The sequence below is a fragment of the Echinops telfairi genome, unplaced genomic scaffold (assembly GCF_000313985.2).
Source record: "Echinops telfairi isolate 266 unplaced genomic scaffold, ASM31398v2 ScPeMD7_7469;HRSCAF=8507_1, whole genome shotgun sequence".
Lineage (NCBI taxonomy): Eukaryota > Metazoa > Chordata > Mammalia > Afrosoricida > Tenrecidae > Echinops > Echinops telfairi.
In genome coordinates, this window is record NW_022111373.1 from 73,223,108 (window position 1) to 73,239,034 (window position 15,927).

The window sequence follows — 15,927 nt, forward strand, 5'->3', positions numbered from 1 at the left end:
CCGGAAATGCCTCTGTGGTTTCGGCATTTCCATTCCGATGTTTTCCGTTTATAAACTCTTCCCTGCAGAAAACTTTGGTGGGTGTTTGTATTGGTAATTATATTTCCATTCATTAAACATAAAGTGTTTTCATTAAGTATAGCTTACATCCTCATAAGCTGTGCTTTTTCAGAACCACATGATTGGCTGGAGACTTCCAGTCATTGTTGGGGTGCATGCGACCTGTCTCAGGTGAAGTGCCATGGTCACTTTTATTCTCCAGCAACATTTGGCAGGGAGAGCTCTTTGAAAAGAAAAGAGAAAATACATAGAGTATATATACATATGTAGGTGTGTATATATTAAATGTGTATCATTCTGAAAGACTAAATCTTTCCTATACCGCAGCTGGAGGCTATTTTAGAGAGACTGACTATGAGTTCATCTTGGTGCTTCTGCGTTTTCTTCCTGATTGTGCTTGCAATCATGAAGCGAGAGATCCATTTTCACACATTTTAGTATACAGCGAAAACTTAACATTTGTTAGAACACGGTTTAATTTTATGATCATTGTGAATGACATTCTAGCACGACATTTCTTTTTGTTGAAAAAATTATTTTTTTAAGTTTTAGACTACGGATTAAATTGTTTTCCTGTGATTTTCCGAAAGTCATCCATAAAGGGAACCGTCTTTTGTCTTGGCAGGATGGCTAACGGGAATGAATGAAGCCTCTGCTGTAGTTACAGTCGCCCCGCAGAATTCCCCGCCCTCGGTCATCCGCCAGAAGGTGGTAAACGTTGCTAACCTGGGGGTTGTCCCTTCTGGCCAAGACAGTATACACAGGTAAGTTCACAAACAGATGACAGAGAAGTAACCTGGAGTGCACTTGACCCCCTGTGCTTCCCCTAGATGATCAATTTAAATATACAGCAACCGCAAACCAAAAAAGCCAAACCTATTGTCACTGAGATGATTCCAATTCCTTGTGACCCTCTAGGACAGACTAGAACAGCCCCAGAGGCTTTCCAAAGCTGTAAATCTTGACAGAAGCCGACCATCAATCACATCTTTCTCCCACAAAGCGGCTGACGGGTGTGAAGCACCAGTTACCCGTTAAAAGTACCAAACAAACCTGTGGAGCAAATGATTTGGCCAAATTTGGTTTGGGCTGAGACCCTCTTGCCTCTTTCATAGTATTCTGAATATACAGGTACGGCTTCCCCTCAAGACACAGGGAAGTGTGCCTGTGGGTTAGAATAGTGTGTGATGGCAGAAGAGTCCCTCTCTGAGTGGGACGTGGTTGAGAACCATGGTTCGCCGGATGAAGTGGATTTCCCAGGAAGAACTCTCCTCTAAAGCACTAGTTAGGCCGTCTTCTTAGGAAGGGGCACATTGGGGCGCCCCAGCTGCTCTCCTTTTGAAAGGTAACCCCTAAGACTGCGTCCAACTCATAAGGAACTAACACCAAGTCCCTGTGGGGACCACATGAGAATAGTTGGAGTTTGAACCTATCAAGTGACTCTACGTAAGGAAACGTCACTTTGTGGAGATCTGCTTCCGTAAAAATTGTAGCCAAGAAAGCCGGTGGGGTCGCCGTGAGTCAGAATCGACAGGCAGCAGCACGTTTGGTTTGGGTTTGAGTTTAGACGACCAGCCTGAGGCTAACTGCAGCTTCTGTGTGTTGGACCAGGAATTTTGTCACCACCAAGTGTCCAAAGCGGGAGGTCCAGTCATGTGTCCTGAAAGGAACTGAAACTGGTTGAGATCACTTATCCTACGATGGGGGCTTAAGATAAATATGAATGTAAAATCAATAAATACCCCTTAAACACGTGTGCTGCTGTTACCTAGTCCTCCGTGAGGTTAAGGGAACTCTTGGCAAGCCATCTTTAGGCCCCTCGATGACGTACTTCTGCCATTAACATGTATCACTGTTAGTGGCCCTTTTCTATGTAATTTTCACATACCACAGAAAATAAATTTGGAATCAAAGATAAGTCCTTCGGACGTTACGATTTTTGTTTTTTAATGTTAATTAGCACAGGCAAGAGAGACTCAGTTCTGGAGTGCTAGAGGTAAGCCAAGGAGTCCTCGAGGCACCGTGGGTAATCCCTTGGCTGCAGGGTTTCCATCCTCCACCTACACTGTAGGAGAACTGCCTTGGCAGTTCTGTAGGCAGTTCCGCTTCTACAGAGAGGGTTTCTCTGAGCGGGAGTAGGCCTGACGGCTGTGGTTTTAAAAGTGAGCTGGGATTTTATCCCAGCACTACCGTAACCAGGCTTGGTGATCTTGGACTACTTAATGGTATGTTCTTGTGGGCTTTCATAAGTGCCTCGGCTGTTCCTGAATTGGTGGCAGAGAAAAGAAGGTGGACTGAAACAACATTCTGTGCTAACTAGAACTATGGAAGACCATTGAACTTGACATCAGAAGAGCTGAGTTCAAGTGTTTGTCCTGCCACCATACAGAGTTGGCTAACTTGGTTCTGCTAATTGATATAAACCATATGTGCTGGTCAAATACATTTGCCTGTACACCCTCTTCTCTCTTGTTTTCATTTTCCAGGGTGATTTTCTTTGCCAGAAGCTGTTTTCTTGTATTTGGGGTTCTTTCTATTTGAAAACGCCAAAATGCCCTACACCAATTATAATCTTTGATTTGTGCATTATGAAATTCACCTTGAGATGTTCGGTGTGCACCAACACTGCAGACTTGTTTGAATACCTTCTTTTGTGATGCTCAAAACCAGGTAGCATCGCTTGTAGTGGAACTTAGTGTTTTTTTTGTTTGTGTGGATGTTTCTTAAAACTCTTCTGATAGCAAAGATGACCATACAGATTTTTTTTTCCTAGAAGGAGGAAAGGGTCAAATAATCTTCTCAGAACTGAAAAATATTCAAAACAAATTTCCTGTTGTCTAAAAAAGACAGTTAGAGTTAAACAATTCTCGTTAAAGCATAGTTTGCCTAGACATTGACTTGGTAGTTTGGAGTGTAATGTCTGTCTGAGTGATTTAAATTACAGTTAGAGCCAGTGCTCGGTTATCCGTGCTAATGCTGAGGAGCCACCCCGGGTTGGCTTTGGAGAGAGCCTCATCCCCACAGCCTTCATCTTGACGCACTTCGGTTATAGCCCTAGAGGTGGCAGCAGCAGCAGCTGCTGTTGGGTTCTTCTGTTCCTTGAGGTCAGGAGCTCAAGTTGACTGCAGGCCCAACTTGGTAAAGTACCTGTATATAAATAAGCAAGAATCTTAACTTTCCTCTCAGCTCCACCGTACTTAACTGAAGACATTCCACCTGGAAATCATGGCTTTTGTAGTTCTACAGTTTGACTGTAATCATGTTCTAAACTTCAGAACGCTTCAACCTAACAAATGCCTAGTTACGTATGTTATTCATACAGAAATTAATTAAAAGGTATTGTTATCTACAGGTATGAAATGTTTGCTCACTTTTTTCCTGCTCAGTAACACTTCCAAAAGCATTATTAATAAAAAGATGTACCAGATACTTTCCTTGATTTCACTTCAAATGAAATAACACTTATTGCTTAAATTATAATAACAAATTACACTTTATGACTATTGAATTGTGGCAATGTTTTTTAACTGTATAGTTCAGTATTAAATTACTCAGTGGGATTAATGAATTTTTGTATCTAAGATATTGTATATTATTTAATTGTTAATGATAAAATTGAAATCCCTGTGAGAGTTTAGAGTGGCCCCTTTTTTTCTGTGATAGTTGCTTTTCTGAGTTTATGAAGAACAAGACAAAGTTACTCTCATTCATGTTAATCAGAATATACAGTTTCTGTGTATTTAGAAGTACCAGGTGTTTTGAAAAGCATATTGAATATTAATATTCTAAGAAACTATAAATTTATATTCAATAATACAGTGAATAAATTTCCTACTGCCTGGTTCTGAAATCATTCCTACTATTCTTTAAAATCTGATTACTTTTTATATTTAATACCAGGTTTTAAAAATTTCTTAAGATTTCAAAAAAAAAGAAAAAATTTATTAATAAAAGAATTAGCGAAATAAATAAGTAAATAAAAGAATTAGCTAGCGAGGAAAATGTGAATTTTCATTAATATGCAGAAATAAGTAATTGTGTAGAGTTCAATTTTCATTGAATCCTTAATAAAAAATAGGCCTTAATGCAGCAACAGAAAAAGGGCCCTGGTTAAAAAAAAGTCAATTAAAGGAGCATGTTTTATGGACTTCACCCCAAAAACCAGCCCATGTCTTAAGACGTGCCGGTGGATAGTGGTGAAGCACTTGTGTGTGGACCGCAGGTTGGCAGTTGAAGCCCATCGGCTGGTCCCCCAGAGGAAAATGTGGCAGTCTGCCTCCATGAAGATTTCCCATCTTAAAAAACCTGTGGGGTAGGGAGTCACTGGCACGGAGTTGTTCTTGGTGGCCCTCTGTAGTTCGCCACTTTAAAGGGTCAACTAGCGATGCATAGCTACTGTCAGGGTACACCTGTTCCGTCCTAACTTTCTAAAGGACTGATAGCATCAGAAGGTCAGTCAATCAATGGAGTAGTGAAAGACTTAACCCTTATCTTCTTTTCTGTGGTGCTTGTTGTTTGAAAAGCATGCCTTTGGTTTAATAACTTGTTTTCATTATTAAATACAAAAATGTGGTGAAATGCAACCCCTCTCTCCAATTCACAGTAATGTTTATAAAAGGGTGAGGGGACAAGAGCTTGCCCTTGAAGGACAAAACCATCCTGTTGAGAACCTACAGTGTGGCCCAGTGTGCCAGTTTGCTGTTTTCCAAATGATGGTTACCAGCTGATAATTACAGTAGGGAAATAAGAAAGTTCCTTCAGCACCCAAAAGCTTTTTTTTTTTAATTAATTTTTTTTATTGTGAATTAGGTGGGGAATGATTTACATTTCAGGCCATCATCTCTACATTCACCAGTTCAAACCACTGTTCAAAACCTTTAAAGTTTTTTAAAGAGGCTCTATTTTTCAGTGCAATTGAATAGCTTCATTTGAGGTATTCATATTAAAATATGTAAGATATCTATGGAATATACTAGTCTAATTAGGTATTGAGTATTCATACTAAAATATGAAAGCGCTATATAGTGTACAAGTCTAAAAGTATATTGCTATATTGTTTAAGATGATACCAACAAAATATATACAAAGGACAGACTGGACAGCATTACACCAGGATATAAATGGACTTGAGGGGAAGGCGGGAGAAAGATGAGGCTCACTGCTCCCATATGGAGTTCGTCTTGGAAACCCCGAGGGGCATTTCTCTGTCCTGTAGAGTCGCTGTGAGTCAGAATTGAGTCAATAGCAGTGAATTTGGTTTTTGGAAAGGGGAAATGTCAAGATTTAATGTATTTTAAGGGAATAAACTAGAGACAGTAGCCACTAGATTCCTATATTCATCTAAGGCCAAGAAAAATTTTTTTGCTCCTTGAGAAAAAAAAAATCAAATTCAGTTATAGAGCAGGTTGATAGTTAACAACATGGACATGAACGGGCATTGACATTTGTTACTTGGCTTGTCCTCTGATAAAGCTGCTCGCGAGTCGTGTTGTTAGTTGCAGTTCCGCGGACTTGGGTTGACCCCATGTGTGCAGAGTAGACCTGTTCCATCGGGTTCCCAGAGCCATGACCCTCCAGAACAGCGGTTCTCAACCTGTGGGTCATGACCCCTTTGGGGTCAAACAACCCTTTCACAGGGGTCTCCCAATTCATAACAGTAGCAAAATTACAGTTATGAAGTAGCAATGAAAATGATTTTATGGTTGGGGCGGAGGGGGGGTTACCACAACATGAGGAGCTTTATTAAAGGGTTGCAGCATTAGGAAGATTGAGAACCACTGCTCTAGATGGGTTCCAGCCACAAGCCTTCCCGTCCAGCAGCAAGCAATCATTTGTACCATCCAGGAGTTCAATGAGTCCAGGGAATAGAAAGCTAGAAATCTGTACCTCCACAATCTCTTAAGGGTTTTTGTAAATCAGAGTCCTATGGGAGCTTATGTAAAACTCAGCTTATTGAGACCCACTCCCATAAACTTGGGAGACCCGCTCGGGTTTGAACGTGCATCTTGGACAGAGCCCAGGAGTCTGTGTTTTAACTAGTACTCCAAGTAGTTATCATGTAAAAATTCCAGTGTCCGGTTTTAGACTGCCCCGAATTAAAGAGAGTTATAGATAGCCACGTAGTACATACTTAAATATCTTTTTGATATACACACATGCTTTATAGAGTAGTCATTAGGGGATAGCAAGAGATGAGATTTTTTACCCCTTGAATCTGTCTCAATGTGCACCTACTGGCAAGATAGTATGCCTATACTGCTTCTATCACCTGGCTGGCTGAAAGTGAGAAGGACAGAACGCACTTACTGTTAAAGAGCAGAGACCAGAGCCTTCAGTGTGGGTTACACCTCGGCATGAAATGAGAATTCTCACAGCCCACCCAACAGCAATAATGATAAAACTGGCCACAGTTTTCAAGGACTTTGTTTTACTTGGATGGGCCATCAACGACCATGGAGGCAGTAGTCGGGATGTGAAAAGGCGTATTGCACTGGGCAACTCTGCTGCGATAGACCTCTGTAAAGTATTCCGAAGCAAAGGTGTCACTTTGAGGGCTAAAGTACCCCTGACCCCAAGCCATGGTATTTCCAGTCACTTGAGATGCGTGTCAGAGTTGAGCACTGGATACGGAACCTCTTCAAACCACAAGCTGCTCGGCAGGGGGGAAATGAGGTTTCTACTCCTGTAAAGAGTTCATGGATGCATTTCAAATGTGTGCTGGAGAGGAATATTGAAAGTACCATGGACTGCTAATCAGACAAACCGATCTGTCGTGGAAGAAGTACAGCCAGAGTGCTCCTTAGCAGCAGCGAGAGTGGGGAGACTTTGCCGTACATCTTTTGAACATGTTGTCGGGAGAGTCCAGGCCCTGGAGAAGGGCGTCATGATTGGTAACGTAGAGGGACAGCAAAAGAGACGAAGGGCCTCGGCCAGATGGATTTGACACCGCAGCTGCAGCAATGGGCTCAGACGTAAGAATCCGTTGTGAAGCACAGGACCAAGTGGCACTCCCTTGTGTTGTAGAGGGGGCCGCTATGAGCTGCCGCCGACTATGGCACCTGACAGCAGTCACAAAGAGGTACAGCCCTGAGAGCCCAGAGGAGCAGTCCTACCCTGTCTCCTGAGGTCACGATGAGTCAGAATTGACTCAGTGGCAGTGGAACAGTTTGGTTTGGAAGAAGAAGTGATAACGCTTGAATTGCGGTCTTGGATATCCCATACACTGGGGCCTGCTAAGAGTACAAACGTCTGCTTTGGACGAACTACAGCCAGAATGTTCAGGAATGAAGCAAGACTTCATCTCTTATACTTGGGATGTGTGCTCCGGAAGAACCAACCCCTAGAAAAGTAGAGTCGGTAACATCCTTAACATCACCAGATGGATCGACACAGTGGCTGCAGCAATGGGGTCAGGCACGGCGATAACTGAGGCTGGTGCAGGCCTGGGCGGTGTTCTGTTCTGTTGTGCACAGGGTCATTGTGAGTCCGAAGCTACTCAACAGCACCAGACAACAACCACAATATTAAAACCATACATTAAAGTGGTGTCCAGGGAGCCGTCACAGATCATAAATAAGAGTTTCTCTTTCAGCTGTCTAACTCACTTCAGACTTTATTCCAGTTTCAGAAATCATGAGATCCAAGTATAGTTGTATCCGTGAAAAGAGTCGTCACACTACCTGCTCATTTTGCCCTCTCCTGAACAACAAATTTACCCCTATCGGGGAAATGTGATAGTTGAAGGAAAACAGAAAACCTTGTCTCTGCTGTGATTCTGTTTTAGCTATTTAGCTTACTCAGTAAAACCCTAGAACAGCCTTCCTGACTAGCTTGTCTTTAGTACTTACAGCCCTGGGTTTTTTCCTTATTGTCTCTGGTTTGAATTTTCCCTATCACTTGTTACGGAGGCAACTTGTGGACAATCACAGTCTTAGTAGGATAAGTGTTTTGCAGTTGTCACTTAGGGTTTTAGCTCTCAGGAAAGTCTGGTGCTGTGAATGAAACAGTACCCGTGGAAACCTGCAGTCAACTTTGTAACGGATCAACACCTTTCAAGGCAGTTTATTTGTTTTAGGTTTAAAATGGCAGTCTTGGTATTTAATTAAAGTACAAGTAAAGAACAACTTATCTGAATTTCCAGGACCAAATTGAAATATTCGGTGTGTGTTTTAATAGGAGAAGTACTAGCACATAGTATTGTTTCTGCCCTAAAAAAGCAATACCATGTAATTCTTTGATTCCACATCTCTGAAGAACGGCATGGGGACCCACTTGGCTTGTGGCAGAATCACAGTCAAATTGTCTCTCCTAGGTGAACTTGTTCATATTTCCCTGCTCTTCTTAAACTGATCGGTATTGGGTCATTGTCCTGATCGGTTCACATGTTCTGGTCACTACAGATGGAAATGCTGTGATTTTGAATGGCCGTATTGAATACACGTTTTATGGATCGTCTCACATTCGATGGCTTGGTGCCTAGTTTCGTAAGCCCTGCCACTCCTTTCGCCCTCCTTCATCGGTCTTAAAGCAACACGTCAAGCTCTCATGCGTACGTTCTTCCTACAAGTCAGACAGAATCGGAGTCGAGAGCAGGACGGAGATTTGTGGAGGCTATTCGCTAATCAGACTGAGTTCTCGCTCACATTGGTGACTGTCCACTAGAGGACAGCCCTGCTTCTCTGTCTGACAGTTCTGAACTCTGCCGGTGACAGGAGCAGCACTTCATTGGAAAACAATTGAGGATCTTGGTTAATTTCCCAAAGAAAGCAGACTTGTACATTTCAAAAGTAGCCAAACTGACTGTTTGCTTTAAAACATTCTTCAATTGCATTTTCTTTCATTTCACTATTCCTAAGCCAATATGCTACAACAGTTTCACAAATAGGAATATATAACTGGGGGGGGGGTGTGTGGAAAATTGTATATGGCCTTTATTATTTTGTATTGTATGCAAATCCAAATGTTTGCACAATTCCTCCATCTTAAACATCATTTTTCCTCATAAAATACATTCTTATAAGACATGATTTTCGTGGCTAGACAGTACTTTAAAATATGTTAGTTTATTCAGTTCTTGATGTTGGACATTGTCGGTCTGTTATTATTACAATGGTGCGCATGACATAGGGCGAGGCAGGTTATAACTGTTTTCTTATAAAAATGAAAGTGCGGTGTTCTTGGGGGTTTCCCTTCTGGGTTGACAATCTTGCAAAGAGAAAGGGCGTAAGGGTTTTGTGGTTTTCTCCTTGGCTTTCTGGCATTAACCTCCATCTCCCCGTCCCTTCCCCAAAGGGACAAACCCCAAATGTTCTGGTAACTAGTAAGTTCTGTGGCCTCTTCCAGAAAGTACAGTTGGATTTTTTTTCACTTTTCTGCATAAAGGTCTGCTAGGATGTAAAGTTATTTTTAATACTGCCTCGAGAGGCTTGAATAGTAAATGGAGAGTCCTGAGTTATGATGATAACCCATGTTTGCTTTCACTCCACTCCTCAGCTTGTTAAAGGAAAATAGTATGCTTATGTTGAGTGCTTTTGTTAAGACGGTAGGAAAAAATACATAATTTTTAGTGAATCCTCTCACCCTGAATTGTATTTAAACACGGGTTGGATTTTTGTTTGGTTTTGGTTTTTTGCTTGTCGTTCAACAGCATGGTGAGCTTAACTTTAAAATACAATTGAATAGTGAATGGAATATTTTTACACTCTAAAACTTTCCTGATGCGCCGTTATCTCCAGGCTGAAAAGGGCTGCAGTGTTACGCCCTTGGCAGAGAATGCTCCAAACCCTACTTTGGTGTTTGATTTCAGGGAGCGCATTTAAACCAGTATTTCTTACATATAATCATTGTGTGACTTCATTACACATTTATCAACTTTGGACTAATTATTTTTATACAGCGAGGGCAGGGCACTGCATCTCGTGCTCGTCTTTCTTACTAATAGGATTCTGTCTGCTTCAGCAGGCCGTAATTGAAGGCTTCATGTACAGAGCAGGGGGCGGTGGGTGGGGGAGTTTTAGCCTGAGTGGACCATTGTCACAGCTTCTGGTAACCAGTAGAATAGAAAACATGAGAAGATTGAACTCAGAATAGAAAAAAATCAGAAGCCAAGAAGACTTATCCAAGAGCAGAGAAAGCACGTCTGGTAGCTGTTGCATTAAGTGTAGCCAATCTGATTCTGCACAAAAGATGTTATGTTTGTGACTCTGCCCGGGAGCTTGGTTGATGCAGCTCTCAGATAAATATTTTTAAATCCATGTTATACTATTAACATTTTAGTTGTTAGGACAGTTGAGTTGTGGAATCTCTTTTGCTTCAGACAAAGAGCATTTCTAGTCCATGGCTAATTTCTCATAGATCTGAAATGTGAAAGTGTGATTTAAGTGCAAGAGGGGCTAAATTCATGAATTACAGATAACATAGTTGTTCAAACGTGCCAGTATCTGGCCTATTTTTATAATCCTGTCAGTTGCTAAGACAAAAAAAAAATCCCTTTTTTTTTTTTTTTTAGCAGAGTGGGGTTTGCTTCTTTTAGATTTTATTTCTTTCTTAAATTGCAAGACTTCCTAGATGTTTCTAAAATAAACTGTCAATTACTAAAGATAATGGACAAAAAAACATTTAATCATATGAAGTGCAGATAGAGCCAAATCGCTTTACCTTCCCCTTTGGTGATTACCAACAAGTACATTCTTGGTGGTGGAATGAGATGGAAAATTTGGAAGAACTCTCGATGGCATCTTTTAAAGGAGCCCGCCACACCTAGACAGTACAGGCCTAACCGTTATCCCACTCACTGGTTCGCATGGGTGGGGTTGCTGGTCCTGGAGGCTGCTGGTCTCCCAGCAGACCTTCCTTCATGTTTCCGCTCCATCCAAGAAAGTTTTGTATTCTTCCTTCTTTGGAGTGTGGGGAGGTTGCAGAGGGAATTAAAAAAAAAAAAAAATTTAACCTCTAAAGGCAGAAATTGACACCATATTATGACAAAGCCTAAAGTCAAGATGCTGTAGATAACAGAACACTGAAAAAGTCCATTATAGTAATTTATAGTATTTTCTAAAGGGAAAAAAAAATAAACATTTTTGGAATAAAAATAGATTGCATACATATGAAATTGAATAGGGCAAGTCTTTATTGACTGATAAGAATGCATTTGAATGGTGCATTTTTGCATATATGAAGAGAAAATATGTAACCTGGAATCAGAATGCATGGATTCAGATTCCTGTCAATGGCTGTGTGACCCTGAGCAAGTACCTGCCTCTCAGGCTCAGACGCGATCATGCAAATGAAGCGTCCCTACTGCCAAGTATGCAGTAAGCACTGACTAAACTGGCTGTTACTATCATCAAACTCACTCTCCCTGCCATCGAGTCGCCCCAACCCATAGCGGCCCTCTAGGACGGCTAGAACGGCCCTCTTTTGAGTTTCCGAGACAGTGACTGTTTACTGGAGCAAAAACCCACCCCCTCCACTTACCCCCATCTTTCTCCCAAGTGGGGCCCTCTTGGCATCGTGATGGCACCTTCGGCTGTGATCCACAAGGTTAGTACCATGGTGATCAAAACTTTAGATGACTCTTGACTGTTGTTGTTGTTACAGTAAGGTCTTAGTTTGAGCCCCAGTCAGAGGTTCGCATGTCAGCCATTCGACTGAGTACAACGATATTTGACCCAAGCTGTCTCTATAGCCAGTGTGTGCTTGCCTTTATCCAAAAGCTAGCTAGCTCTTTGTACTCTGTCCATAAGTATCTTTTAAACGTGTGTCAAAGCATAGCCTGTTTCGGAGCTAAGTGATTAATAAATTTGGAGGGCGGGTAGCTTTGCTTAACATGGACCAAAACAAGCGCTTTGTAATCGCGCTGTGTTTCAATTAAATACACCCTTTTTGAACTGTGAGATGAGAGTGTCAGAACATCTGATCTTCGCATCTTCTGGTTTAAAGCACCGCTTCCACCATTGGTGCCCACCCACTAGAGCAGAGGGGCCTGCTTAGCAGGCAGTGGGGCTTTTATCCCCGCTAGCAGACGGTACTGCTGGGGTGATTTTGCTTAGCATGTTCCTGCTGAAGTGCAAACTCACACCTCCTTTCTCAGGACCCCTCTTTACAGTATTGAAAAGCCTGTATTAGAAACAAATTTTAATATGCTGCTCCCCAAATTGACATTTCTCTCTGCTGAATCTGTTTTGTTGTGACATTGGCTGTCAGTTTTTTAAGAGAAGAAAAAACTACCCAGGGCTATGCCACCCTGAAATTCATACTACGGTGATTTGGTGCCCTCTTCATGCATAACCTCCTTAATGGCCCCTTGAGTGGTCAGTCCATCAAAGACTGATGAGACTGTTGTTTTACACACACACATACACACACACACACACACACACACACACTATTGTTTTCATTAGTAGTCTGAAATAAGGGAACGTTATTGAAATATTTACTGTCTGAATTAAGAATAGAATGGCCAAGTTGATGGGGGAGGCTGCACAGATAAATGGGAGTATAGAGTAATCATATGGGGCTGATTTGCCAAATCCAGAAACAAGTCTTCTGTGAAGCAAAAGAACCTCAAAATTGACGAAAGAAATATATATAAACCTGCAAGGGGCAGCACGCAGGCGAGGTCACAGTGGAGCTGGTATTCTCTGGCTTCCTCAGAAACGGGGATGAAGGCGCCCAGCTCCCCGTCTCTGAATGTCGCTCTGAGTGGCAGATGGGGGATATGTTAGGAGCATTATAAGAGCTCTTTGGAAAGCATTACTATGATTCGGGTTCTTAAGCTGGCTACTTAAAATTGCTTTTCTCAGTAGGAACACTGCTCTAGCTGACTCCTTGACAAGACTTTAGTATGTTTGTAGAAAGTAACTTACACACACACAGATGGCTGGGAAGTTTTCTAGAAATCATCAACAAGCCACTAGCTAACATTTTAATATCGTGAACATAGCATATATGTTTTCCTCTTAATGCCTGGCTCTGACTGTTGGAAAACTGACTTTCAGGATTCTGCATAGGCCCCAGAATGGTGGGATTTCACAAACACACACCGAACATGTCATGAGATCTTGATGTCATTTTAAAAAAAAGAGAGAAAAATTACTTTTCATTTAAAGAGAATCTGCTTCCTGCTTAAGTGGCTAATATTTTAATTAAGTAAGGAGTGAAGTTTTTTTGAGTGTCTCCTGATAAACTCCCTCTTTTATGTTGATGGTAATTAAACCGGTCCCCGAGGACACTGGGCTCAGAGCCGGGCCCAGGCCGACTGTCAGACAGGAGACACTGGCCAGTTGGTTTGCTCTTGAATAGTGCGCAGCGTGCTGTCGGCACGGCCGTTTTGTTTGTGTGTATTGTGAGCCGTTGTCAGGGCTAACTGGGGGCCATTGTCACTGAAGATGTTGCGCAAATTGAGGCAGATGGCCGGGCTTCAGACACGTGTCCCACAGAAAGGGGAAAGGGGGTTGGCCCTGCAAAGTGGGGTCACAGCAGGTCACAGACCTGCTCCACACTTGTTAGTGTTTTCAAAGGCTCATGTGCAGCAACTTTGTTTTTCTCCAGTCGGCCTTGCAGTCGGCCCCCTCCCCCTCCACACTGTGTGGGACACGCTCCGTGGTGGGAAATGGAGGCCTAGCGGGTTGCCCGTCCTCTCCCCGCACGTCTCTGGGGCCCAACTGTACATGCAGAATGAATTAACAGGATTGACAGAAGTTCATTGTGCCTCCACCAGCTTTTCAGTCAATTGCAGTGCTTAAAAGGCTGGTTTTGCTTTTTAATTCCATGTAATTAGTAGGTTCTTCATGTCTTGGAATTTAGTAATGGGGCATTAGACCCTGAGTTTCCTCTATTACATTCGAAAGCAAAAAGGAGAGAGAGAGAGGTTGCGTGAGATCTAATGTTCAGAACCTTAAAAGAAGGGGGGTGATTTGGGGGTCCCATGTGCGCCTTGGGTGTCATCATCCGCAGTAGAGACAGGACTGGAGTATTTTAGCGTGAGCGAATCCACTGAGACTCAGTAAGCCTTTCCTCATAGACACAAATGTACCTGACTTCTTGCGTAACCATTTGCAGATATGAGGAATTAAAATGCCAAGCTCTCTGGGGGGAAAAGGGTACTTTTTGCTTATTGCGATTTTAAAAAAGCAAATATAGTGGTTTGGTTTAAATGGCCTGTGCTTGGTGAAATGTTGGTTAAGTGGGAAAACAAACGAGTCCCCAGTACCCGGCGCTCACTTGCGGCCCTTGTTCAACCTGAGAAGCCAATAGACTTCCTTTCCCAGTCCTGTGTTATGATGCACCAAAATCACTTGCTTGTACGCAGTCCTGGGCAGTTATTTACTGTGTGTTTCTTTCCCCAGAAGAATGCTTGACTTTGGGTTTGGTCTATGAAGGGGACCTATAATAAATTATTTCATTTGAGGAAATTTTATTTTCAACCTTTTTTTTCCCCTTCACAATAAAAGTCTCTCTCTCCCCCCCACCCTTCCAGGTTTGCAGCTAAAACAGTGCACAGTGGGTCGCTGATGCTAGTCACAGTGGAACTGAAGGAAGGCTCCACCGCCCAGCTGATCATCAACACGGAGAAAACTGTGATTGGTTCTGTTCTGCTGCGGGAACTGAAGCCTGTCCTGTCCCAGGGGTAACCTGCTTGCATCTGGACTTCAGGATCTGGCACACAACAAAAGTGCCTGGCATCCACTGCTGCTGCCTTTCATTTATAATAATAGCCCTTCCATCTGGCAATGGGGGGGATACACTCCTGACATTCCTCCCGCCTGCTTTAGAATGCTAGTGTGTGTCTCATGTCCGCAATGCTGGCCCCCTTTCGCTTTGCTAACCAAAGAACATATATTGTACTGTCAGTTATCACAACTCTTGAATCCCTGTGACGTTTTCCCTGCCCTGCTACTTCCTGTGGCCTCCTGCTATCTTCTCTCTCTCTCTCTCTCTCTCTCAGCAATGATGGGCACTAACTGGACTTGCCCTTTCTGCAGGAAGCAGAGATTAGCAGTCTGTCCGCCCCCCTCCCCCCGCTGGGTGGGTGAAAATGGGGTCCCATACTTTCTAGAATGAAGTGCATAAGTAGTGAGGTCTCTGGATAAAGAAAAGAAATAAAAAAAATGTTGCTCCTTAAATTTCCTGGGATCCTAATTGATTATGGACAACTGTCATCATGAAATTATCACTAAATAATAAGATGAATAAACGAGCATCGGAATCACATTTGTCTTTGCATTTTCAGTGGGAAACTCCCAGTGATGTTGAAATCTGTGTGCTCAGGCTTGTGTTGGTTTAAGTCTGAGATGAACAGTCTCAGTGTTAGATTGGGTGGGGCAGCAGCAGGGCCGGGCTAGTGAGAGGAAAGCCACTTCGCACCAGGCAGCTAGCGCCCAAGAAAGAACAGTTGTGTGCTTAGGGACAACTTCACAAACCTCGACGTCACACAAGGTCTCCTGCGTGCAGTTTGGGTCTGTTGTCTTAGGAATCTGATGCAAGGCCTATCCCTGCTAAAATAATTCTTTGATATCATTGTTTCTCTACAGGTCTTGGGGCCCAACTTTGATGGGCTTCTTTACTATTAGCTTCATTGTAGAAAAGTTGAGAGCTAACCATAGGATTAACATATTAACATCTTTAATATGCTCACTTAAGCAGGTTACTGTTTTTATTAAGATTGTCCTAGAATCAGAAAACCTAAGAGTTTCATCCCTTTCGAAATTGTGTTTACTTTCATGACATAGAGTAATGGGCTTTCGGGCAATCGGATGCTCGTCAGTTCCCTGAGAAATAATGGTAAACAAGCCAAAAGGAAGAGAACACAACAACTGAAACACCGTAGCCCGTGTTTCTCGAGAGGAGACAAAGGAAACACAGCCT

At 42.5% G+C, this 15,927-nt stretch overlaps 1 protein-coding gene across 1 annotated transcript in view; it reads left to right on the top strand.

The window, feature by feature from the left end:
- Nucleotides 1–15,271, top strand: part of AP3B1 (adaptor related protein complex 3 subunit beta 1) — a 283,869-nt gene extending 268,598 nt beyond the window's left edge. The window contains exons 26-27 of the mRNA XM_045285085.1: nucleotides 686–824; nucleotides 14,540–15,271. Coding sequence (XP_045141020.1) covers nucleotides 686–824; nucleotides 14,540–14,693 — 293 coding nt within the window. The 3' untranslated portion in view covers nucleotides 14,694–15,271. The remainder of the gene's footprint in view (nucleotides 1–685; nucleotides 825–14,539) is intronic.
- The last annotated feature ends 656 nt before the right edge of the window (nucleotides 15,272–15,927 follow it).